This window comes from Cnephaeus nilssonii, assembly GCF_951640355.1.
Source record: "Cnephaeus nilssonii genome assembly, chromosome: 18".
Taxonomy (NCBI): Eukaryota; Metazoa; Chordata; class Mammalia; order Chiroptera; family Vespertilionidae; genus Cnephaeus; species Cnephaeus nilssonii.
Window position 1 is genome coordinate 48,023,910 of NC_137089.1, and position 24,897 is coordinate 48,048,806.

A 24,897-nucleotide genomic window follows, 5' to 3' on the forward strand; every position below is an offset into this window, starting at 1 on the left:
CCACCATTTTGTCACAGAGTGATGGTTAATTTGCATATTACTCTTTTATTAGTATGTGTATGGTAAAAGCAAACACATGGAAGCTTATATTTGTCTTCAAATTAATTAGAGCTTTTACTGAAGAGTAGAATATCTTAGATATCTTTGTTAAATGTACTTACCCTGGGTATGTTACTTGTTAGAATTTCTTTTTTAAAATACATTTCATTTTAGAATACTATTCATGGAACATTCTACCCTTATGCTAATAGCAATCTGTTGGTTGAAACAGACTAGATGAAATGCTTTTGAAATCAGTTCTTGAAATTCTTCTTTAATTGAAAATATCCAGGAAGCCCCTCTTCTTAATCAGGACTCAGTAGGCTGTCTGAAGTGTCATTCCTTTCACTTCTTCGGTTGATTATAAGTGGAGATATAACTAGCAATGGTGTAATATTTTTGCAAGAATCCTATATAATAAAGAGGTAATATGCAAATTGACTGTCATGCCCTTGCACAAGATGGCTGCCCCATGTGGTCACAAGATAGCCACCACAAGATGGCTGGCAGGGGAGGGCAGTTGTGGATGATCAGGCTAGCAGGGGAGGGCAGTTAGGGGTGACCAGGCCAGCAGGGGAGGGCAGTTGGGGGTGATTGGGCTGGCAGGGGAGGGCAATTAGGGGAAATTGGGCCAGCATGGGAGCAGTTAGGCATCAATCAGGCTGGCAGGGGAGTGGTTAGGGGGTGATCAGGCAGGCAGGCAGAAGCCATTAGGTGCAATCAGGCAGGCAGGCAGGCGAGCAATTGGGAGCCAGCAGTCCCGGATTGTGAGAGGGATGTCCGACTGCCGGTTTAGGCCTGATCCCACAGGCAGTCGGACATCCCCCGAGGGGTCCCAGATTGGAGAGGTTGCAGGCTAGGCTGAGGGACACCCCCCCCCCCCCCAGTGCACGAATTCCGTGCATCGGGCCTCTAGTATGTTATAAATGCATGGTATCTTAGTAGACAGTCCCTATCAAAAGCTTTTTTGTTGTTTTACTTAGTGTTTTGTTTCTGAGAAGACAGTAGAGTTGGGTGTAGCTTTTATCATGGTTTGTCACTGGGCTGGCTCTGCACACACCGTCTGCCACTGCTGTGCCCCACCCCATGTCTCTCAGCAGAGTCAGATGCAACATGATTAACTAGTTTAAAAGAAAGAAGGGAAAACGTTTTAAAAAGTTGTCGAGAAAGTGGCCTTTTCTTTCATAACATAACTTCATAACTGTATGTATCAAATTGTATACATCAAAATGTTGACATTATTTGCAAGAAAACTTAATTTTATCTTATCTAAGAATCCCACCTCTTTATAGAATGCAGTGGTCCTCCTTTATTCACGAGGGATATGTTCCAAGACCCTCAGTGGATGCCTGAAATGGCAGTTATGCCAAACCCTATGTATACTTTGTTTTGTCCTATAGATACATAACTATATAAAGTGTAACTTATAAATTAGGTGCAGTAAGAGATTGACAACAATAATAATGAAACAACAATTATAATAACATGCTGTAACAAATGTTATGTGAATGTGGTCTCTCTCACAAATACGTTATTGTACTGTAGTCACCTTTCTGGTGGTAATGTGAGATGATACAGTGCCTACGTGATGAGATGAAGTGGGGTGAATACGCTGGACAAAGAGATGATTCATGTTCCCGGTGGGACAGCACCAGATTTCATCACTACTCGAATGCCATGCAATGTGAAACGTATGATTTGTTTGTTTCTGCATTTTCCCACTTAATATTTTTGGACCACTGTTAACCCCAGATAACTGATACCACAGAAATTGTGGATAAGAGGGGACTATGGTACATACTTTGTTCTTTATCTAATACTAGAGGCCCCGTGCACGAAAATCGTGCACAAGGGTGGCGGGGGGTCCCTAAACCGGCAGTCGGACATCCTCTCACAATCCGGGACCCCTCGGGGGATGTCCAACTGCCAGTTTAACATCCCTCTTGCAATCCGGGACCACTGGCTCCTAACCACTAGCCTGCCTGCCTGCCTTCCTGGTCGCCCCTAACCACTCACCTGCCTGCCCCATCACCCCCAACTGCTCGCCTGCCTACGTGATCTCCCCTAACTGCTCGCCTGCTTGCCTCTTAACTCACTCGCCTGCCTACGTGATCACCCCTAATCGCCTCTGCTTTGGCCCCTGCCACCACGCCGCCACGGCTTCATTTGGAAGGATGTCTGGAATGACGTCCGGAAGGTCGTTCAGCTGTCCGGTCTAATTAGCATATTACACTTTTATTATTATAGATTAGATAGAATGTGTAAATTGCTTCTTCCCTAGTTCTATTAAGTTTTATATGTAAGTAAAAATAATTATAAATTACAGGCCTTGATCTATGGGAGATGTTTGATTACCTAAACTTGGTAATTTTTTATAGGATTAAAGTTAAGTTGGATCAAGGAGGAGTGATTCAAGATTTTATTAATGCTCTAGAACAACTCTCTAATCCAGAAATGATCTTTAAGGTAATATTACATCTTCTAACACATAAAACATAGAACTTAGATAAAAATCTACTTACAATCTAGCTTGATTTTTCTCTCTTTTTTTTCCCCCTTGCACAGGACTGGACTGATGATATCAAAGTGGAATTAACAAAAAACCCCGTAAATAAAAAAACCATTGAAAAGATGTATGAAAGAATGTATGCGGCCTTGGGAGACTCAAAGGCTGCAGGCCTTGGCGCTTTTAGAAGGAAGTTTATTCAGGTATGGGTGATGCAGCCTGCCTTTAAGATGGAATCATTGTGAAGATCAGTACTTATGTGTGCTGGTTTGTTAGCAATTCTGGTTTTAAAATGGCTGTGGAATCTGTAAACTGTCTTTAGATCTGATGCTTTCTCTGAAATATTAGTGGCATATTTTTAGGTCATACAGAGCAAAGGGAGTCAATAGGTAAAATCTCGGGGGTTTTATTACATTGTGTTCTTCATGCTCAGATTCTTAGATATGAAGGTCACATGTAGTTTAATATTTTTAAGTCTCAGAATGGTTTGAATATTGGATCAATAAATATTTGTATTTTATATAGGTTAACCATTGCTGAGCACTTACCTCTGTTCAAGGCACTCTACTGGGTGTTAAAGGAGATACAAAGGGAAGATTGATCCTGTTTCTGAATTCAAAGGAATTGTTGGCAGATACTGTATGTAAAGAACTATAGCCTAAGGACAAATGTGATATCTGAGACCTATTTCTAAAGATGTTTTAGAGTTGAAAGAAGGAGAACCTTCACACCTCAGTTTGGAGTGAGTCAGAAAATTCCTCTTAGAACAAGTGGAGATCAAAGAGCTTTGCCATGTCCAGATTCCACACCACATGCCTTGTGCCTGTTGCTCCCTCTACATGAGTTTCTCCCCTGCCCCGTCCAGCTGGATAGCTCACCCTGAGAGATGTGTCTGTGCATCATTTCTCCTTCAGAGCCCGTCTCTGAACCTCCTTCTCCTTGCTGTCCCCAAGAGTTAGGTGTTCCTTCCTCTCTGCTGCCTGAAGCACCTACATGCACATCTCTTAGCATTCATCCATGTTGTAGCATGTGTCAGTACTTCCCTCCTTTTTTTATTTTATTTTTTTATTGATTTCAGAGAGGAAGGGAGAGGGAGAGAGATAGAAACATCAATGATGAGAGAGAATCATTGATCGGCTGCCTCCTGCACACCCCTACTGGGGATCAAGCCTGCAACCTGGGCATGTACCCTTGACGAATCAAACCCAGGACCCTTCAGTCCACAGGCCGACGCTCTATCCATTGAGCCAAATGAGCTGGGCAGTACTTCACTCCTTTTTATTGCTGAATATTATTCCACTTTATACCACATTTTGTTTATCCTTCCATCAACTGATGGACATTTAGTTTTTTCCCAATTCTTAGTTCTTATGAATAGTGCTACTGTGAACATCAGTGTACAGGTTCTTTTGGCAAATTCCTCAGGAGTAGAAAACCATATTTATCTTTTTTTAAAAATATATTTTTTTTTATTGATTTCAGAAAGTAGAGGGAGAGAGAGACAGAAACATCAGTGACAAGAGAGAACCATCAATTGGCTGCCTCCTGCACGCCCCTCTACTGGGGATCGAGCCCATAACCCAGGTATGTGCCCTTTACCAGAACTGAACCTGGGACCCTTCAGTGCACAGGCTGACACTCTATCCACTGAGCCAAACCGGCTAGAGCCATATTTATCTTTAATTCTTTAATTTATGCCTCTCAAATTAGACTCGTGGACAGAGATTTTCATCTTTTCACTTCCTATAATACCATTGGGTGTGAAATAGGCATCTTTAATTAGATGCAGGAATGGTATAGTTCTGATAAGTAGAGTTAGATTTTGGTGGGTCATTCCTACTTAGGGTAGTTTTAGTTAAAGGTATGAATGAATATAAGAATCTACAGGACTGTCATTGCCTAAATGTGACAAGGGGTTTATCTCCTGAAAGTCAAGATAAAATCATGCATGCGCATCGAGTGCTGGCTGCTCTGAGGACCCAAGAGGCAGGACGGACAGGTGGCACATCCCGGCCACGGGTCCCTGTGCGAGTGTCTCACCCCCCCCCCCCCCACGTTCCACGTGGTTCAGGGTTCAGGTTCAGGGTTCGGGCGCTGGAGGAGGCCGCACGCAAATGAAAGAGACTAGAAAATATTAATTTGGAAATAATGGGGGCCAGGCGGGAGCCCAGCTCAAGAGGAAGCACTCCACTTTGCTCTGGCCTTGCCATCCCTTTTATTCAGGTTTTGGGATACACTGATAGCCCTTAGGCAGGCAATTCCAACAATAGCCAATCAGCAAGGATTTACATAAAACTAAAAGGTGGAAGTTGCTTCAGCTACCATTGTCTCAACCAAACAGTGGGTGCAGAGCTCTGACCTTTCAGAGCTCAAGGTCTCCAGCCTTCCGGGTTCCTGGTCCACACCTCTCTGCTAGTGAAGACAGTGGGTGGCTTCCAACATCCCTGCATTCCGACTCCGCTCACCCTCCTTCCTACAAGCAAGTGAAAGCTGACAGAGGATATGCTGGGTGAACAGGAGCAAGAAGATGCCATTGCCCAGTTCCCATACGTGGAGTTCACTGGGCGGGGCAGCATCCCCTGCCTCTCGTGCCCAGGGACAGGCTACATCCAACAGAGCAAGTAAATGAGCTGGTGGCTTTGATCCCACAGTGACCAGAGATTGTGCGCTCAGAGAACCAAGCAGTATGTCCTCCTGTCTGTCCTGCTCTGTCTCCTGGCATTTGGGTTAGTGATTTTCTTCCTATTTCCAAATTCAGTCCTTGTGGACGACAACAGCATCCTAGTGATGAAAGTCACATTTAATAAGATGGACTCCCGTGTAATCCTCACCGTCAAGGCCGCCCTGAAAATCAGGGACTCCCACTTCTATTCTGTGGCAGTGGCCAGCCTGCCCAGCCAAGTTCAGTGTGTGAACACAGTGGTTGGGTCATATGTGACAGCTGACGTCTCCCTCACTCCACCTTGGAGCGAGCAGCTGGTGAGTGTGACAGTGCAGGCAGAGGTGGGACGGCCATTTTCCTGTGTGTACTTCTGCACACTGCCCAGTGTCCAGGTGTACAACATAGTGATCTTCATGAGAACTTCAGTTAAGATCTCATGTATTGGCCACGTTCCATGTCTCCTTGGAGACACATCACTATGTGGATTGTGGAGCAGATTCCCAGCGTTTAGAAGATGCTTTGGCAGCACTTGTCAGAAGAGACACAGCATCTGTTCTCAGGGCCCGAGTTCCATACCTACCCCAGGTGGTAGAAGTAGAGGAGAAACTGGTTCTCTTAATCCCCAGCAAACACCCTCCTGCCATTGGGAGGAAACTCACCTCAGTAGCACCGTTCATGTATCTCCGATCCAGCAGAATCGCTGCCCAGCGAATAGTAGGCACTATGCCCAGCGAATAGTAGGCACTCAAGGTTTGAAGAATTAAATTCAGATCTTTTCAGCTGTTCTTGGAGCATTATAAATTAAAAGCATACCGTGCTAGGTTATAAAACCATAGAGTGACATGGAGGTAGGACAGTTAGTGCAGTACTGTCAGACAGTACTGCACTAACTTAATGTCAGGATTTGACAGTTATTTTTATTTTAAATTCTTGTCATATTTTTATCATTACTATGAATCAGTATATGTTATCCAATGTCTAATTAGATTATAATTTTCTTATATTCCTGATTATGACAAGTGTTCAGATTTCTATCTAATAATAATGATACTGTAATTTCTTCTAAACATACCCATGCTTTGCTTCTGAATACCTTTTCCTCAGAAAAGGTTATAAAACCATAGAGTGACATGGAGGTAGGACAGTTAGTGCAGTTCTGTGAGACAGAGGAAGATTTGATATGGTGTGGAGCCTGGTAATACAGGTCATACAATCAAATACTGAGATTTATAATCTTACCTTTTTTAAAAATCAGAAGCAGGGTATTTTTCTACCAAATCCCTAATCCCCATTCCAGCCAATGGATGAAGGCTAAATCAAGCCCCACATAGGCTCTTGGTGAAAACAGTGATAACCTTCTGTCAGTTCCTAGGCACATGGGAGCAGATGGGAATTGTCACCTATTGAGTGGTCTGTGCTTTCTTTATGTACCCAGGTTTTCTCTCCCTGCCATCTTCTGTGCCGGTGCGGGCGGTCCTGATCATAGTTGTGCAGGTGCACTAACTGTCCTGTCTCCAGCGTTCAGATTTACCTTACGCAGTAATAATTAAGATAAGTTATTAATTTCAGGCTTTTGGAAAAGAATTTGATAAACACTTTGGGAGAGGAGGTTCTAAGCTACCTGGAATGAAGCTTCATGACTTCAATGACATTACCAACACACTGCTTTTGAAAATGCGCGACGACTCTAAGCCACCCGGGAACCTGAAAGAATGCTCACCCTGGATGAGTGACTTCAGAGTGGAATTCCTGAGAAATGAGCTGGAGATTCCTGGTGAGCGAACCTTCAGAAGTGGCAAAGCTACTTTAAGGAGAATAGTGCTGTAGCAAGAACTTGTGATTTCTAAAATAATGTCAGGATTTTGACAGTTATTTTTATTTTAAATTCTTGTCATATTTTTATCATTACTATGAATCAGTATACTTTATTCAATGTCTAATTAGATTATAGTTTTCTTATATTCCTGATTATAACAAGTGTTCAGATTCCTGTCTAATAATAATGATAATGTAATTTCTTCTAAACATACCCATGCTTTGCTTCTGAATACCTTTTCCTCAGAAATATAATACAGGTATAAATGCAAATCCCTTCTTGGGATGTACATGCTGGACCCATTCAAAGTGACAAGATAATGATAAATAACTTACCTTTGAGAACAAGAATTGTGACATTGAGGATAAAGACAAGTTGGTCAGATGTGAACACAGCTTTTTTCAAAGACAATTTTTGTACATTTCATGTTCTTTACCCTGGAATCCACCAGACCAAAATAAAAATGTTTTAATATGATTATATCCATTGGATATAAAAAAAATTTGGAGAAATACTTTTCTTTGTTATTATTAACAGCTATGTATTGCATACAGGCAGTTTCAAGAAAATCATTTGAGACCAAAGCCTCCTAATATGCAGCTTGATTCTCATTGAAATCATACAGTGTTCTATCGCAGTGCATTATTTTTCCTGTTTGAAGTTCTTCCCTTAGTCAAATTCAGAAATGCAGGGTTGGGCAAAAGTAGGTTTCTAGTTGTAATACAAATAAATAATACAATAACCAATAAGTAATAACACAAAATAAACTGCATACTGTACAACTGTAAACCTACTTTGTTTACCCCTGTAATAGATTTTTTTAAATCCATTTTCTTTATTTTTTTAAATATATTTTATTAATTTTTTACAGAGAGAAAGGGAGAGGGATAGAGAGTTAGAAACAACAAATGAGAGAGAAACATCGACCAGCTGCCTCCTGCACACCCCCTACTGGGGATGTGCCCACAACCAAGGTACATGCCCTTGACCAGAATCAAACCTGGGACCCTTGAGTCTGCAGGCCAACGCTCTATCCACTGAGCCAAACCAGTTAGGGTAAATCCACTTTCTTTAAATAAAAACTTTTAGTAAAAAATTTTGTTAACTTTTTACTTAGATCACAACTATTTTTCAAGTTGTTTTATTTTATTTTATTGATTTTTAGAGAGAGAGGAAGGGAAAGGAAGAGAGAGAGAAACACCGATGTGAGAGCAAGACAGAGATTGACTGCCTCCTGCACACCCCCTATCAGGAATCAAGCCCGCAACCTGGACGTGTACCCTGACCAGGAATCAAACTGGCAACCTTTTAGTGCATGGGATGAAGCTCAACTACTGAGCCACACTGGCCAGGGCAGCAGCTGTTTTAAAGAACAGGGATCTGTAACAAGCTCTATCTAAATAAGGCTTTTTTGTTTTGTCTTAGGTCAGTATGATGGCAAAGGAAAGCCAATGCCAGAATACCACGCACGAATCGCGGGGTTTGATGAGCGGGTAGGTGCCGGTGTTTGTGACCAGTCACCAGAGTTAGGATTGTTAGTATGTGGCATTTAGTTCTTCAGATTTGAGAATATTTCTGTGTACCAAAGAAAAGACAATTAACTTCCTATGTTGGTCTAAAATGTATGTAGTTTTATGATCCTATTCTTTACTGAATTTCTTAGTGTGTCCAATGTTTTAATATCAATCATATTTAAGGACATAATAAACTTGAAGGGTAAACTATATATGTGTATCCATTGTAAAATATATGTAATTTAAGTAATTGTAGAAAGTTGTGTCTTGCTTGTTGCTAAGAACATCCACATTTATTAGCAATTCTTTTAACCAGGAATATGAAATTATGTGGGTACAGTAGTATGGTGTGAACAGGTAACAGAAATATTTCACTGACCCTTGATTATCTCTTTTTTTCTCTATATCACTTGTCTTCAAAGAGAGATCTCTCTTTGAGCAATGTGTACCAACCAGCCTTACTTTCCCCAACCCCTCTTTCTTAAATATGTTTTTTATTTATTTCAGAGAGAGGAAGGGAGAGGGAGAGATAGAAACATCAATGATGACAGAGAATCATTGATTGGCTGCCTCTTGCACACCACCTACTGAGGATCGAGCCCACAACCCCAGGCATGTGCCCTGACCAGGAATTGAACCCTGACCTCCTGGTTCCTGGGTCGATATTCAGCCATGAGCCACACCAGCTGGGCACTTTTCCCCTCTTGATGATGATGTGATGTGCTGGTCCCTCAGTGTTTTAGACTCCACCTAAAAATATTTTCTTACTTTTTAAAGGTGAAAACAATGGCTTCTATCAGAAAACCAAAGCGCATCATCATCCGAGGCCATGATGAGCGAGACTACCCTTTCCTGGTGAAAGGGGGCGAAGATCTGCGGCAGGACCAGCGCATCGAGCAGCTCTTTGAGGTCATGAATGTCATCCTCTCCCGAGATGCCGCCTGTAGTCAGAGAAACATGCAGCTACAGACATACCATGTCATACCCATGACCTCCAGGTATGACCGCCTGGGCATGGTCATTCTAGAGTAGATTTATGTAAATGGGAATTTCAGCACTGGGCCAAATCCTTGCTTCAATTGCTGAGATGGGGTCACTTGACAATTGAGTGTTTTAGATTTCACAAAGTCAGAAACGTAGCCAGAACTAAAAAACACCTCTAAACCTATGATTTTTATCTTAATGTGGGGAAAGTAAGTGAAGAATTGATGTGAAAAAAACAAAACTGTTTTGCTTTAATTCTATAGAACTTTTTTCTAGTAAAGAAAGAGTGGTTTGGTTTGTATTCATAAACCTTTTCTCCTTTTCAGATTAGGATTAATTGAATGGATTGAAAATACTTTTACCTTAAAGGAACTTCTTTTGAGTAACATGTCACAAGAGGAGAAAGCAGCTTATACAAGGTAACGTGGAGTCTCAATATTTTCTCCAGCCCTGCCCTGGTGTACCCCAGCCAGCTGCTGCTCCTCGGACATAATATTCTCCCTGAGTAGAGTTGTTTCAGATTCCGTTTCCTCCACCCCATGTTTCTAGTCACATTTTAGGGCCCCTTCCTATTGGTGCTCTCAGCCATCCCTGGCCTAGTCTTTAATCTGCTTCTGGTTAGGTGAATAAACTAAATGGAGTAGAGGAGTTTAAACCGTAGTTGCATATATTTTACCACAATACAATAGGTCCTTGGGTTCCATCGGAGATCCGTTCCTACGGCGATGTAACGTGATTTTCGTCGTAAGTCGGAACCCACCTACATAAGCACCTACGTCACTCACATGGAGCAACTACACAGCAGTAATGAAGTGAAACAGTAACAAAAATTTAAAAGAAAGATAACAATCCTTGACCTTGTGGTAAATAAATAATATAAAACATAAAGCACATATGTTCATACATTGAAATGACGGAACTTTTTTTTTTTTATAAATAAATGGGAGATGGTGACGTAACCATGAAACAACGTACGTCGAGTCTGATGTAACCCGAGAACTGCCTGTAAAGCAAAAAAAAGTATTAACTTTGGGAAAAAAGGGAAAATCTTGAAAGAAATAAAACAAATAAGAATAGCAGCTAACATTTCATTAAACATTTTCTGTGTGCTAGGCACTATTCTCAGTTCTTAATGAATTCATTTATTTTTTCACAAAAACCTGCAAGGTGAGCGTTACTAGCTCTGTTCAGATGAGGAAGTGAGGCCCAGAAAGGTTAAGCAACTTGTCCTAGGTTACCCAGCATGTAAGTGATAGAGCTAATCAAAGGGTTTTTTCTTTGTTTTTTGTTTCTGTAAAGAAAAATAAGGACAGCATTGAAACACATTTGAAGTAGGAGTTAACTAGCTTTGAGGACAAGCTATAGAATGAAGGGAGAAGAAGCAGACCTGTTTTTCTTCATTCACTCTCATTCTTTCCTGAAAGTATTTGAGAGGAGCAGTAGTCTCACCAGTCAGGAACAGTTTCTGTAAAATTAATCATTTTGATCAAACTCTTACTTGTGGGTAATAATTGCTACCCAGGACAGTGTTTACCGAATTTTAATTCCGATCCTTTGAGTCCTTTGTCTGGAATTGTCTCTACCTTGAAGACAGGAAAGCTGATGAACAGTACTTCCCGGAGTCAGAAAATCCGAAGCTGGCTCAGGTACTGACCGGCCGGCCGTGTTTCGGACCCACCTTTCCCTATTCCCGTGCCTCCTGCGAAAGATGGGACAGTGATGTAAAGTGCGTAAGGGAAGCGTAGGTATCGACAGAGTTCAAAGTGCTTTTCAAATAGGAAATTGTGTAAACTCCTTTCCTCTCCCTTTTTAAAACAAGGCACTTCCACCCCCATTACTAAAAATCATTGCTATCTTTTCTTTACATGTTACAGTTTTTCCACACTAAGGATTTTCACCCCAGTTGAAACTAGGAGAGAATTCAGTTGAAAATGGAGTGTCCATTTATGAAATTAACTTAGTAGCAATTCAGAAAAGATTCAACTTAAGTGATCGAACTATTAAGTAATACGTTGCAAAATCGTTCTATCTTTAGGTATTTTTTTAGGAAAATTTGTTAAAAGTTTTGGCACAAACCCCCGAAGTGGCTAAAATACAAATACCCCGTTGTTTCCAGCTGCCCAGATGCTGCCTTTCGCCTAGGAAGCATTGAAAACAGCTTTTCAAATTCAATTCCATTCAAACCCATTGTCTCCTAAGAAAACACTTTATTGTTCTGAGTGTGGATTTCCTGTGTATCTGCAACCTGGGAATGGTGAAAGAGTAAGGCAGGTTTTAAATAATGACACCACAGACTCCTCTGCCCTCAGTGGTTTGTGGTGGTTTGTTTGCCGTGTACCATGGCCGCCTGTTTTACTGCACGCGGTACCGTCCCTGTTGTTACGGTGCTTTTCCAGGACAGGATTCTAGAACCACATGCCAAGGTCATAGACACTTACGTTGAGGTCATCTTGTTTCTCTCCGTATGACATGGAAAAATTATTGTATTTGTTTGTTTTGTGCCTAAACTTTTACACAGGAAATAGCTTTGGTTCTTTAGAAATTAAGGATGAATAATGACATTGAAATTCTAGATCCAGAGTAACATGGGTTGTGTTAATATTAAGTATGATTAAGAATCATATTTATTTTCCCTGCCTCTTCACTGTTTCTCAATGAATTCATGGTGGTCTGTGCCTCTAAAAGCATATAATGCTGAATATCTCCCCAATGCTGACCCCTTTTTCCTCTTTGCTAGTGACCCCCGAGCCCCACCGTTTGAATATAGAGACTGGCTGGCAAAGACGTCGGGAAAGCGGGGCGCTGGCGCTTACATGCTCATGTATAAGTAAGTGTGTTTTGGTTTTCCTTTTTGTAACTAGTTCGTGCTTCTCAAAGTTGCATGTATACCCTTGTTTCTTAGAAGGTTTTTTACCTCAGAGAAATCATCAAAATCTAGTTACTTGATATCCAAGCTTCAATGTAAACCAAGAATTTTAAATTTCCCGTCACAAGAAGTTTGTTCTAATCAGACATTTTCTATTGTTAAATCTTAGGAGAGCCAGTCGTACGGAAACAGTCACATCTTTCAGAAAAAGAGAAAGTAAAGTGCCAGCTGCTCTCTTGAAGTAAGTATCCTTCTGGCTGTCTCCCCGCTGGTAGCACAGCGGGGACCCCCCCCCCCCCAGCGGTGTCCCCTCTCCCAGGCGCTGGTAGCACAGCGGGGACCCCCCCACAGCTGTGTCCCCTCTCCCAGGCGCTGGTAGCACAGCGGGGACCCCCCCACAGCTGTGTCCCCTCTCCCAGGCGCTGGTAGCACAGCGGGGACCCCCCCCCAGCGGTGCCCCTCCCCCAGGCGCTGGTAGCACAGCGGGGACCCCCCCCAGCGGTGCCCCTCCCCCAGGCGCTGGTAGCACAGCGGGGACCCCCCCCAGCGGTGCCCCTCCCCCAGGCGCTGGTAGCACAGCGGGACCCCCCCCCCCCCAGCGGTGCCCCTCTCCCAGGCGCTGGTAGCACAGCGGGGACCCCCAGCGGTGCCCCTCTCCCAGGTGCTGGTAGCACAGCAGAGACCCCCCAGCGGTCCCCTCCCCCAGGCGCTGGTAGCACAGCGTGGACCCTCCCCCCCCAACGGTGTCCCCTCTCCCCTGCTGGTAGCACAGCGGGGACCCCCCCCCCAGCGGTGTCCCCTCCCCCAGGCGCTGGTAGCACAGCGGGGACCCTCCCCCCCCAACGGTGTCCCCTCTCCCCTGCTGGTAGCACAGCGGGGACCCCCCCCAGCGGTGTCCCCTCTCCCCTGCTGGTAGCACAGCGGGGACCCCCCCCAGCGGTGTCCCCTCTCCCCTGCTGGTAGCACAGCGGGGACCCCCCCCCCCCAGCGGTGTCCCCTCCCCCAGGCGCTGGTAGCACAGCGGGGACCCCCCCCAGCGGTGTCCCCTCCCCCAGGCGCTGGTAGCACAGCAGAGCCCCCCAGCAGTGTCCCCTCTCCCAGGCGCGCCTTTCTGAAGATGAGCACCGGCCCGGAGGCCTTCCTGGCGCTCCGCTCCCACTTTGCCAGCTCGCACGCCCTGCTGTGCGTCAGCCACTGGATTCTGGGCATCGGAGACAGACATCTGAACAACTTCATGGTGAACATGGAGACCGGTGGCGTGATCGGAATTGACTTTGGACATGCCTTTGGATCCGCTACGCAGGTGTGCTCCTCCCGCTCTCGCTGTTCTTGGCTAATTACCGGTGTCTTCGGGCTTGTAACGCCCTCGGAAATGGATAGTTTTCAAAGAGGCAGTGACAGCGCTGGGGCAGCGGGGCAGCTTTGTCGTGAACGTCACACTTAACCTCCTTGCAGAAAGGGATGTTCTCAGCCCGGTGCCGACAGGTTATAGGAGGTGTGGAGACAAACTGTCATCAGAACTGAGAATAAAATGTGCTCCTGTAAAAAGGGAAGACTCCAAGGGAGTTCTGTGAAGCTGCATAATTGGCGTGTCTTGTGCAAGATAAGATGCCAATGTTCCCTCTGACATTAACTCTGTTTTAATCAGCACTTCTGGGTCTGCAGGCTGCGTGGTCTGTGCACGGAGGGGGCTGCATTGCAGGGATGACTGTTGGTTACTCGTGGGCACAGTACATTCGTATCTGTGGATCTGATATTGAGAAAAGAGGAGTTCATATTCTCACTAGATGAGAATAGTAACTGTGGGAAGATGGTGGGTTTGTGCTGTTACTTTTAGATTTCTAGTGAATATATTCCGTTTCTTGTGTGTATGTTTTTCTCTTTAGTTTCTGCCAGTCCCTGAGCTGATGCCTTTTCGTCTAACTCGCCAGTTTATCAATCTGATGTCACCCATGAAAGAAACAGGAGTTATGTACAGTGTCATGGTGCACGCACTGAGAGCCTTCCGCTCACACCCCGACCTGCTCACGACCACCATGGACGTGTTTGTAAAGGAACCTTCCTTCGACTGGAAAGTAGGGCTGTTCACATGCACTTCCACTTTTATTATAATGGGCTAGTAATTGAGATGATGGAAATGCATCAAGATGTGTTTACTGAAATATTCACATGATTTTATAGAGCATTTCACGAAATTAACCATTGGAAATCATTTGGCTTGAAAATAAGAAAGAAACATAACCTTTATTTGGACAAAGCTATTGTTTCAATTGAGTGTTTCTAACTAAGAGAGGAAGTATGAACCCATTAATGGTGGGTTCAGTTTCTCTTGGAGACAACTTTTATTTTAAAACCTGCTCTATACGAGGCCTTCCTTGATCATAAAGACAAACAGTACTTTCTTAAATCTCAAGGGTTCTTTACTACGCAGTCCCAAAAGAATGAAGCTTAGCAATGGCACCCTTTACATAGGGCAGTGATGGCAAACCTCTGACACGCGTGTCAGTGCCATTTCTGATGACACGCGGCCGCTGAGGCGGCCGCATGCCGAGGATGAAACATTTATGTTATTTAAACTATAAACATCGCGAAATAATGTTTTTTCCTCAAAGGGACACACTACCCAAGTTATGCTCAGTTTTTTGGCGAAGTTTGAAACACCGAGCTCAAAAGGTTGCCCATCACTGACATAGGGAGTGATGTTTCTTTTTTAAATATATTTTTATTGATTCTAGAGAGGAAGGAAGTGAGAGAGATAGAAACATCAATGATGAGAGAGAATCACTGATTGGCTGCCTCCTGCACAACCCCCACCAGGGATCGAGCCTGCAACCCGGGCATGTGCCCTTGACCAGAATCGAACCCGGGACCCTTCAGTGCAGAGGCCGACACTCTATCCACTGAGCCAAACGGGCTAGGGCAGGAGTGATGTTTTAAGCCTCACCATGGTTCCTCAAGATCATTGTCACTATTGTGTTACCACCATTAGAATCTGTATAAAAAGCTATAGAGCTCCTCCCAGTTACAGAGTTGTTTAGTTTAAGATCATTACTTGTTTTATCTGTTTGGATGTGATCAATGTACTCTTATAGTAAGCAAAGAAAATCATGTTCTTTTCCTTTAGAATTTTGAACAGAAAATGCTGAAAAAAGGAGGATCGTGGATTCGAGAAATAAATGTAACAGAAAAAAATTGGTATCCCCGGCAGAAAATATATTATGCGAAGAGAAAGTTAACAGGTGCCAATCCAGCAGTTATTACTTGGTAAGATTATCATTTGTGGAAAAAACAAAAACAAAAACACCAGCTGCTAGCATTTCCTGAAGAATTACTACACACTGTATAAAGTGCTAAGAACTTCACATGTAGCCTGTGGTGTGAGCCCTATTATCCTCACCTTACCAGTGAATGCCTAACATCATTAGTCATCAGAGAGATGCAAAAGAGATACCACTTCACACCCACTAATGAAAATAATGACGTATAACTAGTGTTGGCGAGGATGTGGGGAAATTGGAGCCCTCGTATGCTGCTGGTAGGAAGGTAAAATGGTGCAACTGCTGTGGAAAATGGCAGCCTGGCGGTTCCTCATGAATTTAAACGTAGAATTGCCATTTGACTCTTCAGTTTGTCTCTTCAGTATTCACCCGAGAAATGAACGCACATACCAGCACAAAAGCTTGTAGACACATTGATAGCAGCGTTATTCATGTTCTGTTTTTCTACAAATTGAGTCTCTTGACTTCAAGGTTCTGAGCAACGGAAACATTCTATAAGTGATGAGAGGGAAGGCTTGATAGCTAGGAACGCAGGCAAAAAAGGGGAAATAATGAGTGGTTTAAGCTTTTGTATTTGTTTACTATTTTTCCCAGTGATGAGTTACGTCTGGGCCATGAGAAGGAACCTGCCTTTGATGATTTTGTTGCTGTCGCACGAGGAAACAAGGATCACAACATTCGTGCCCAAGAACCAGAGAGTGGGCTTTCAGAAGAGGCTCAAGTGAAGTGCTTGATCGACCAGGCAACAGACCCCAACATCCTGGGCAGAACTTGGGAAGGGTGGGAGCCCTGGATGTGAGGTCTCGGGGAGTCAGCAGGTAAAAAATATGAAAGTGTTTAAACCTTAAATGAGCCCGTTTTCCTGAAGCACTGAAGAGAAGAAAAGATCATGATGAATAAGTGAATATTGAAATGAATGAATGACTGGGTTAAGATTATCATAGATGTTTAATAGAAAAATGTATATCCAGGCTCATACATGTATAAAGATTATAGCACATTACAAGTGCTATGCCTTAGACAAACCAGCTATCTTAATAAATGGTATAGTGTGAAATTCCTTCCAGTGTCTCATTGGTAATTACGGCATATTGGAAATAACACCCAGAAGCCTCATCACTAAGACTGAGCATAAAGCCAACAGCATGACTGATCCGTTACCTTAAATTAGCAGTACAGGAACAAAAACAGGTAAAGCTGTGGCTTATTATATTTAGAATCTAGAGGCCCAGTGCATGATTAAATCATGCACGTGTAGGCTGTCTGTACGCTGGTCGGGACCCGGTGTGGCCGGCAGCTCCGAAGTCCCTGGGCCCCTAGGGCGAGGCGGGGCGTGGTCCTGGTCCTATGGCGGCCGGAGCCCAGGCCGGGGTCTTGCCTTCGCCTCCCGCCCAGGAAGGCTGGGGCCGCCGCCGCCTCCTCTGCCTTCCGGCTCCCTCATGAGCCCTCCCTCGGCCCGCCCGGGCTGCTGCGTGGAAACCCGCGTCCTCTGCGGACACCGCCGCGCTCCTGCGGCCCAACTACCGCCAGACTCCTCCCCCGGGAGCCGCGCCGCCTGCCCGCCCGCGCCGCCTCGTCAGCCGGGGCCTCCAGACGCCCTGCTCGCTGCCCCAGAGGCCCTTTCTGTGCCGCAGCACAGCCATGGCGCAGATGCTGAGCTCAGCGTCCTGCCGGCCCAATCACCACCCCAGCCACCTCGAGTCCCGCCCCCTGCGCCTCCTGCTGGCCCAATCGTGGGCGTAGCTGAGTGATGGTAATTTACATATTACCTTTTTATTATGTAGGATGATTGCATTTGATGTTTCTCTCTCATCAATGTTTCCATCTCTCTATCCCTCTCCCTTCCTCTTTCTAAAATCAATAAAAAATATATTTTTTAAAAAACTTGGTCTTAGCACTCACTTTTGCTACCCTGCTCCAGTGGGAAGAAAGGTAGACTCAGGATAACTTCAGCGTTCCAGGTATGGTTATAGAGATAGCACTAAGCATTGCAGTTCTAGGAAAACAAATCCCTGTATGAAATAGTTTCCTCATTTGGAGAGAAAACATGCATTTTAGAACAGCAAGATCAAATTATGAAATACAAAAATGGCTTTCCACTCACAGTCTCAGCCTCCTCTAATACCTCCACACACCTGGGACTGTTTCAGATTGACTTGAGCTTTTTATTATTGTTTTTTTGAAACATATTTAGAGACAGCCTAAGTGTCCATTAAGCAGATGAGTACTGTATTTTCCGGCGTATAAGACGACTTTTTAACCCAGGAAAATCTTCTATATGCCCAGTCGTCTTATACGCTGGAAAATATGGTAGATTTAAAACCTGTGGTACGCCCTAGCTGGTCTGGCTTAGTGGATAAGAAGGGTCCCAGGTTCGATTCTGGCCAACGGCACATGCCCGGGTTGTGGGCACGATCCCTAGTAGGGGGCGTGCAGGAGGCAGCCAATCAATGATTCTCTCTCATCATTGATGTTTCTATCTCTCTATTCCTCTCCCTTCCTCTCTAAAATCAATAAAAATATATTTTTTAAAAAACCTGTGGTACATCTACACAATGGAATACTATGCTGCTATAAAAAAGAAGGAACTCTTACCATTCACAACAGCATGGATGGACCTGGAGAGCATTATGCTAAGCAAAATATTGTAAGCCAGTCAGAGAAAGATAAATATCACATGATCTCACTCATTTGTGGAATATAATGAACAACATAAACTGATGAGCAAAAGTAGATCCAGAGACAGGGAAGCATTGAACAGACTGTCCATCCTATGAGGGAAGGTGGGGGTTGAGGGTGTAAGAGATAACCAAAGGACTTGTATTCATCCATATGAGCATAACCCATGGACACAGACAGTAGGGGGGTGAAGGCATGTGCTGGGGGGTGGGAGTGGCCGGGGAGAGGTCAATGGGGGGCGGGGGGAAAGGAGACATGTAATACTTTAAATAATAATTTTTAAAAGTTTTAAAAGTTCATTGTTACCAGATGACTGTGTGTATGAGTCCCATTTCAAAGCTGTCTGCTTGGGAATTCCTTTAGAAACCATGAGCATGCAATAAAAAAGAAATAGTTACAGTGTAGAGTGTTCATAAGACACTTGCACAATTGTTCAGGATAGTAAATGTCCTCGTTACACACTTAGGGACTGCATGTCTGGCTCATACCTGTGATCCAAACTTCAACCCTGTGATTCTTGCTGAGTAAAGACAGTTGATATTTCTCATAAACAACAGAAGGGTGGTTCGCAGAGGGGAAGAAGGTTGGAGGAGCAGTAGGAGGGTAAATGGGGTCAAATATATGGTGATCGATGGAGACTGAGGCTTTGGGTGGAAATCACACAATGCAATATGTAGATCATCTCTATACATAAAGAGCCGGGGTCTGTAACGCCAAGGCTCCACCGAGCACCGGTGCCGGTGCAGCGACCCAGCTCTGACTGCCGAGGGGGCTGCGGATCAGGCCAAGAGAGAGGCCTGCAGAGAGAGGGACAGGGTCTGATCCCAGCCTCTGTGGCAGCTGTTGATCAGCACTTGCCTCTCTCTTTCTCTCCCGGCTTTGCCAGCAGACGTGCCTCTGTTTCTCTCCGGGCCTCCTCGTGGGCTGCTGATCAGCCCCGCCTCTTTGATCAGGTTCAGAGATAGGCCCAGAGACGCTGACTGGCATAGAAACCCACCAATCAGAACCAAATCTGGGTGAAGTGCAAGGATCTAATGGCTGCCTAGGAGGCGGAGCTTTTGATGCTGACTGGCATAGAAACTGACCAATCAGAATCTAATCTGAGTGAACTGCAAAGACAGAACCTAAGGTGGGGGCTGAGGAGGGGTTTTAAGGGCAACAGCCGTTTGCTGTAAGGTGTAAGAAAGAGGTTCAATTTTTTAATGACCGGTTTGGCAGTATAGTACATATGGCTGGCTATCAGTCCAGATATAGGGATTATGTGTTTTTGTCTGCCAAGAGCATCTTCTCCAGCTGAAAAAGGCTCCCCCCCTCATTTAAGCAATCCTATCTTATATAATCTATACTACTAAAAGGGTAATATGCTAATTAGATGGGGTGGACCGGCCATCTTCCGGACATCCGACTTCCTTCTAGACAAAGCCATGGTGGTGGGGGCTGAGGCAGAGGCAGCTAGGGGCAATCAGGCAGGCAGGGGAGGGCAGTTGGGGGAGAGATCAGGTCGGCAGGGGAGGGCAGTTAAAGGCGATCAGGCAGGCAGGCAGGTGAGTGGTTAGAAGCCAGCAGTCCCAGATTGCAAGAGGAATGTCCGATTGGAGAGGGTGCAGGCTGGGCTGAGGGGACCCCCCCCCCCCATGCATGAATTTTGTGCACTGGGCCCCTAGTGTATTATAGAATTGTACACTTGAAATATAATGTTATTAACCAATGTCACCCCAATAAATCTAATTGAAAAATATATTTGGTTTGGAAACCAGGAAATAAGATATCTCTACTGATTATAATTATAAGAAAATATGAATAACATTAAGAATATTTTATTGCCCTATCTGTTTTGGCTCAATGGATAAAGCGTTGGCCTGTGGACTGAAGGGTCCCGGGTTTGATTCCGATCAAGGGCATATGCCCAGGTTGTGGCTTGGTCCCCAGTGGGGGCATGCGGGGAAGCAGCCAATCAGTGATTCTCATCATTGATGTTTCAATTTCTCTCTCCCTCTCCCTTCCTTTCTCTGAAATCAATAAAAATATTTTAAAAAAGAAAAGAAAATTTTATTAAGAAACTTATTGTTGTTAAATACTTTTAAAAAGTAGCAGCCACATACCTTTTCAGAAATATGAGAGTTTAAAGACAAGCAAAGAATTTTTTCCCCCAGAAACAGGACAGATTAAGCCATTTTCTTCACCTCACACCACATCTTAAGGAGACAGAGCAATGTGCTTGAGTGCTTTATTAGTGCTGTGTGCCAAAGAGATGAGGCAGGCCTGAAAGAGCTGGAGAAGCTTTAGTAAGAAGTAATAACTAAACTTAAAATGTACTGAATTTGTTTATATATACTTATGTGTTCAAGAAGTTATTATTTAAGTTCTACAAATATAATGGTAATATTTACATTGTAAATAGATTTTGACATTATATTATGATTGCATATGAAACAAACTTGTTTTTTAACTCCAAAATAACATGGGAATGTTTATATGAAAACTTAATGAAAAAGATGTGAATGAATCCATGCTTATGAATATTAATTTAAGTACTTTATCAAATTAAAACCAAGCCTGTCCTCATTTCCTTTATTACAGGGGCAATGTCATAATCATTCTCTCACCATCTTAAGTGCCTGCACATAGCACACATGAGAAAATAATGGAGAAAGAATAGACTAAGAGAAATAAAAATTATTTCATCAGCCTACAAGAAATTTTGAAGCCAGTAACTTCTGCTAAAATGTATATTTTTGAACTTCAGAATGTTGCCCATGAATTGAAGTGAAAGCTCAGCTATCAGGGCTGCACTTTTCTCTTTGAACATTATGAAATTGGAGAATTTAAGGATTGGCCTTTGGAAAAGCAAAAGCCATTGGAATTTTGATAGGGATCTCATTGGACCCTTAGGTTGCTTTGGGTAGTACGGGCATTTTAGCAATATTAAGTCTTCCAATTCATGAACACAATATTTTTCGTTTTATTTATGTTTTTTATTTCTTTCAGTAATGTTTTGTAATTTTCACTCGTTTTGATATGTATATGTTTCAGTTTCCTTGGTTAAATTTATACCTAGGTACTTTATTTTTTTTGGATGGTATTGTAAATGAATTGTTTTTGAATTGTTTTGACGGAGTTGACCTTTTCTAATGAAACTTTGCTGAATTAATTTATTATTTCTAGTATTTATTTTGTGTTCCCTTTAGGGTTTTTTATATGTAGGATTATGTTGTTTGTGAATAAAGATAGTTTTATTTTTTTTCACCATTTGAAGGCATTTTTTCTCTTGTCTGATTCATCTGGCTAGAACATCCCCCACAGCATTGAACAGCAGCAGGGGAAGTGGACGATATTAGTGTCGGCTTTTATAAGTGGCTTTTATCGTGTTGAAGAAAATTCTTTCTATTCTTAGTTTGCTGAAAAAAAATTTAAATATATTTTTATTGATTTCAGAAAGGAAGGGAGAGGGAGAGAGAGAGAGAAACATCAATGATGAGAGAGAATCATTGATTGGCTGCCTCCTCCACATCCCTTTCTGGGAATCAAACCTGCAACTCAGGCATGTGCCCTTGACTGGAATTGAACCCAGGACCCTTCAGTCTGCAGGCTGATATCCACTGAGCCAAACTGGCTAGGGCTTGCTGAATGTTTTTTTTTATCATGAAATGGTGTTGTTGGGTTTTGTCAAATGCTTTTTTTTTACATCAGTTGAAATGAACCTGTGCTTTTTTCCTCCTTTGTCTGTTAATGTTGTGTATTACAATGATTGATATTTAGATATTGAACCATCCTGCATTGGTGGGGTAAATCCCACTTGGCCATGGAGAGTAAGCTTAATATTATGCTGTTGAATTCTGTTTTCTAGTGTTTTGTTGAGGATTTTTGAATCAATACTTATAAGGGATACTGGTACCTAGTCGTCTGTGCTATAATCTTATTATTTCCTTCGTTTTTTAGCTTTGGAAACTAAGTTTAGTTTGCTTAGTATACTCTTCTTTTCTAGTCCTTAATGTGTGGAGTTAGGTTATTTGTTTGCAGTACAGTATTCCTTCTTTTTAATGTAAGCATTAAAGTGTGGTCATCACTTTTGTTACATTCCTTAAGGTTTGGCATATTGTGTTTTGTTTGCGATGTCTCAAAGTATTTTCTCATTTCCCTTGTGATTTCATTTTTGATTTGGTTGTTTTAATAGTATGTTGTTTAATTTCAACATATTTGAAAATTTTTCACTTTTCCTTTTTATTGATTTCTTATCTTCATTACATTTTGGTCAGAAAAGATACTTTGTAAGGGTTCAGTCTTTTTCAATGTATTGAGACTTGTTCAGTGGCCTCTCCTGGAGAATTTTCCATGTGTACTTTGAAGAATGTTAGTTCTGCTTTTGTTGGGTGGAGTGTTCATTAAAGTCTTGTTAGTCCTCTGTTTTCTTATTCTTTGTTGTAGATGTTCTGCCTATCAATTATTGAACATGGAGTATTGATATCTAACAACCTTTATTGTGGTTCAGTTCTGTCAGTGTTTGCTTCATAGATATGGGGGATTTGCTGTTTGGTGTATGTATATTTATAATTGTCATATCTTTTTGGTGGATTGACCTTTTTATCTATATAAAATGTCTTCTTTGTCTCTCATGACAAGTTTTTATTTAAAGTCTATTTTCTGGTATTAGTAGCCATACCAGCTTATTGTTGGTTATTAACACATGAAATATATTCTTCCAACCTATCAATCTCAATCTGTTTTTAACTTTGGCTCTAAAATGAGTCACTTGCAAATAGTATATGATTGGATCATGTTTTTATTATCCATTCTGCTACTATCTTCCTTTTAATTGCTGAGTTTAATCCTTAGATTTAAAGTGATTTCTGATTAGGAAATACTTCTACACTTCTGTCATTTGTCTATTTGTCTTCTATGTTATCATTCTTCCAATACTGTTTTCTTTTGATTTTGCTAAGGTACCACTTGAATTCCCTATTTCTTTTTTTGTATGTTTTTAAGGTGTTCTTTTTTCTAGTGGTTACCCTGGTGGTTATAATCAGCATCCTATATTTATAACAATGTTTTGAGTTGATACTAATTTAGTTTCTGCACCTATAACGCCCCATTCTCTCTCCCACTCTATGTCGTCACACATTACATCTTGGTGTAATGTATCCCCATCAACATAGATTTATAATTACTGTTTTATGCATTTGTCTTTTAAATCACATAATCAAAAACAGTTACAAGCCAGTATTTAGTTAGGTAGCCTCTTTCACCTGTGTTCCTGGGTAAGCCTTGTAATCTTTTGCTGAAAATTGAACATTTAGAATATCGTAACGCAGTAACTCTTGAAATCACTTTTCCTCCCTCCCTCACAGTTTGCTGTTGCTTTTTTGAGGGTTGTAATTGTCCATTTATGACTGGCTTTTCCAAACGCTTTATTTTTTTATTTTTCGAATGACTGTATTCCTTGTCATATGTGATCACCAAAATCCCTGTTTAGCTTAAACATCTGGCACCAAAAAGAGAAAACAAACCTCTCCTGCACTTCGCAGGCTGGCTTCTAACTGGGGCCCCCCTTTGGGTGCTCGGCCAGGCTGTCTGCACCCCCGCCAGAGCCTTCACTGTTGGAGCCCAAGGACTAGCTATAGATCTAGGCGCGGGTTCTCTCAGGGCGTGGCGTGTACATTGGCGTGAGAGGCCTGTAAAGCCTTATTCGAACCCCATCATCCTCCCAGCCTGCTCCTGTGCAGGCTGTTGATCCCATCTGCTACTCCCCCATCTTCCCCCTCCTCACCAAGAACCCAGGGGCAGTGTAGGTGTTTACATGCTCCTGACACTTGCCTCCCGGAAAGCTGCTTGGGCTGAGGGCACAACAAAAGGAAACAGCGCCGGTCCCTCAGGCCACTGCCAGACCGGTGAAAGGCACAAGCGGTTATTTTTGAAACAAGGTCCACATCTGTACCCGCCCCGGCCCTCTCCCTTGGCACCAGTGAGCCACGCCAAGAACTTCTATCGCTATGGTTACTTCTGAAAGCTGGGAGGTGGGGGTGGTAGGGAAGTAAAAACCTGAAGCACATCAGATCTTCACAGCCTCTGTGGGGCACCAGCCTGTTTCTGGGAGAACTGGATGAGAACCCAGAGTCCAACAAACGTAGGTTCGGTCATTGTTTTGGCCAGCTTATTGGTTGCTTCAGTGGAGGTACTGATTCCTGGAGGGTCCTGCGAAGGCATGGTCTGGGACACCACTGAGATGATCTTTTGTTACTCGTGGTTGTCAAGAACTTCTAAGTTGAGTTCCCATATGTATTTGCAGATCACTGGATAAGGCACAGAGATGAGTTGATTGAGAAGCCAACTACGAAGAGTTTACGACTGAGAAATGTAGTGCTTGTACACAAACACCCCATAATGTCCAGCGAGGGAGTCACTGGCCCCAGGAGAGGCTGCCTGTGACCAGGCCTGGACAAGCAGGAATTATTCTCCAGAACATTTTCTAGAGCAACACTCTAGTTATTCTCTAAACAAACTGTGGTTTGTTTTTTTTTACTTTATTTTTCTTCTTGACGCTATTACAGGTGTCTCC

The 24,897-nt window shown here is 43.0% G+C and overlaps 1 protein-coding gene and 1 pseudogene across 2 annotated transcripts in view; both read left to right on the forward strand.

The window, feature by feature from the left end:
* Window positions 1-17,607, forward strand: part of PRKDC (protein kinase, DNA-activated, catalytic subunit) — a 205,676-nt gene extending 188,069 nt beyond the window's left edge. Inside the window, exons 75-86 of the mRNA XM_079796147.1 lie at window positions 2,418-2,505; window positions 2,605-2,748; window positions 6,777-6,981; window positions 8,449-8,516; window positions 9,315-9,535; window positions 9,848-9,940; window positions 12,259-12,348; window positions 12,557-12,628; window positions 13,489-13,690; window positions 14,274-14,462; window positions 15,512-15,651; window positions 16,260-17,607. Of these exons, the coding sequence (XP_079652273.1) occupies window positions 2,418-2,505; window positions 2,605-2,748; window positions 6,777-6,981; window positions 8,449-8,516; window positions 9,315-9,535; window positions 9,848-9,940; window positions 12,259-12,348; window positions 12,557-12,628; window positions 13,489-13,690; window positions 14,274-14,462; window positions 15,512-15,651; window positions 16,260-16,464 (1,717 nt within the window). The 3' untranslated portion in view covers window positions 16,465-17,607. The remainder of the gene's footprint in view (window positions 1-2,417; window positions 2,506-2,604; window positions 2,749-6,776; window positions 6,982-8,448; window positions 8,517-9,314; window positions 9,536-9,847; window positions 9,941-12,258; window positions 12,349-12,556; window positions 12,629-13,488; window positions 13,691-14,273; window positions 14,463-15,511; window positions 15,652-16,259) is intronic.
* Window positions 4,769-5,945, forward strand: LOC307114078 (transmembrane protein 106C-like; annotated as a pseudogene). Its single transcript has one exon. The product of its transcript is annotated as a transmembrane protein 106C-like (transcript).
* Window positions 17,608-24,897: the final 7,290 nt, after the last annotated feature.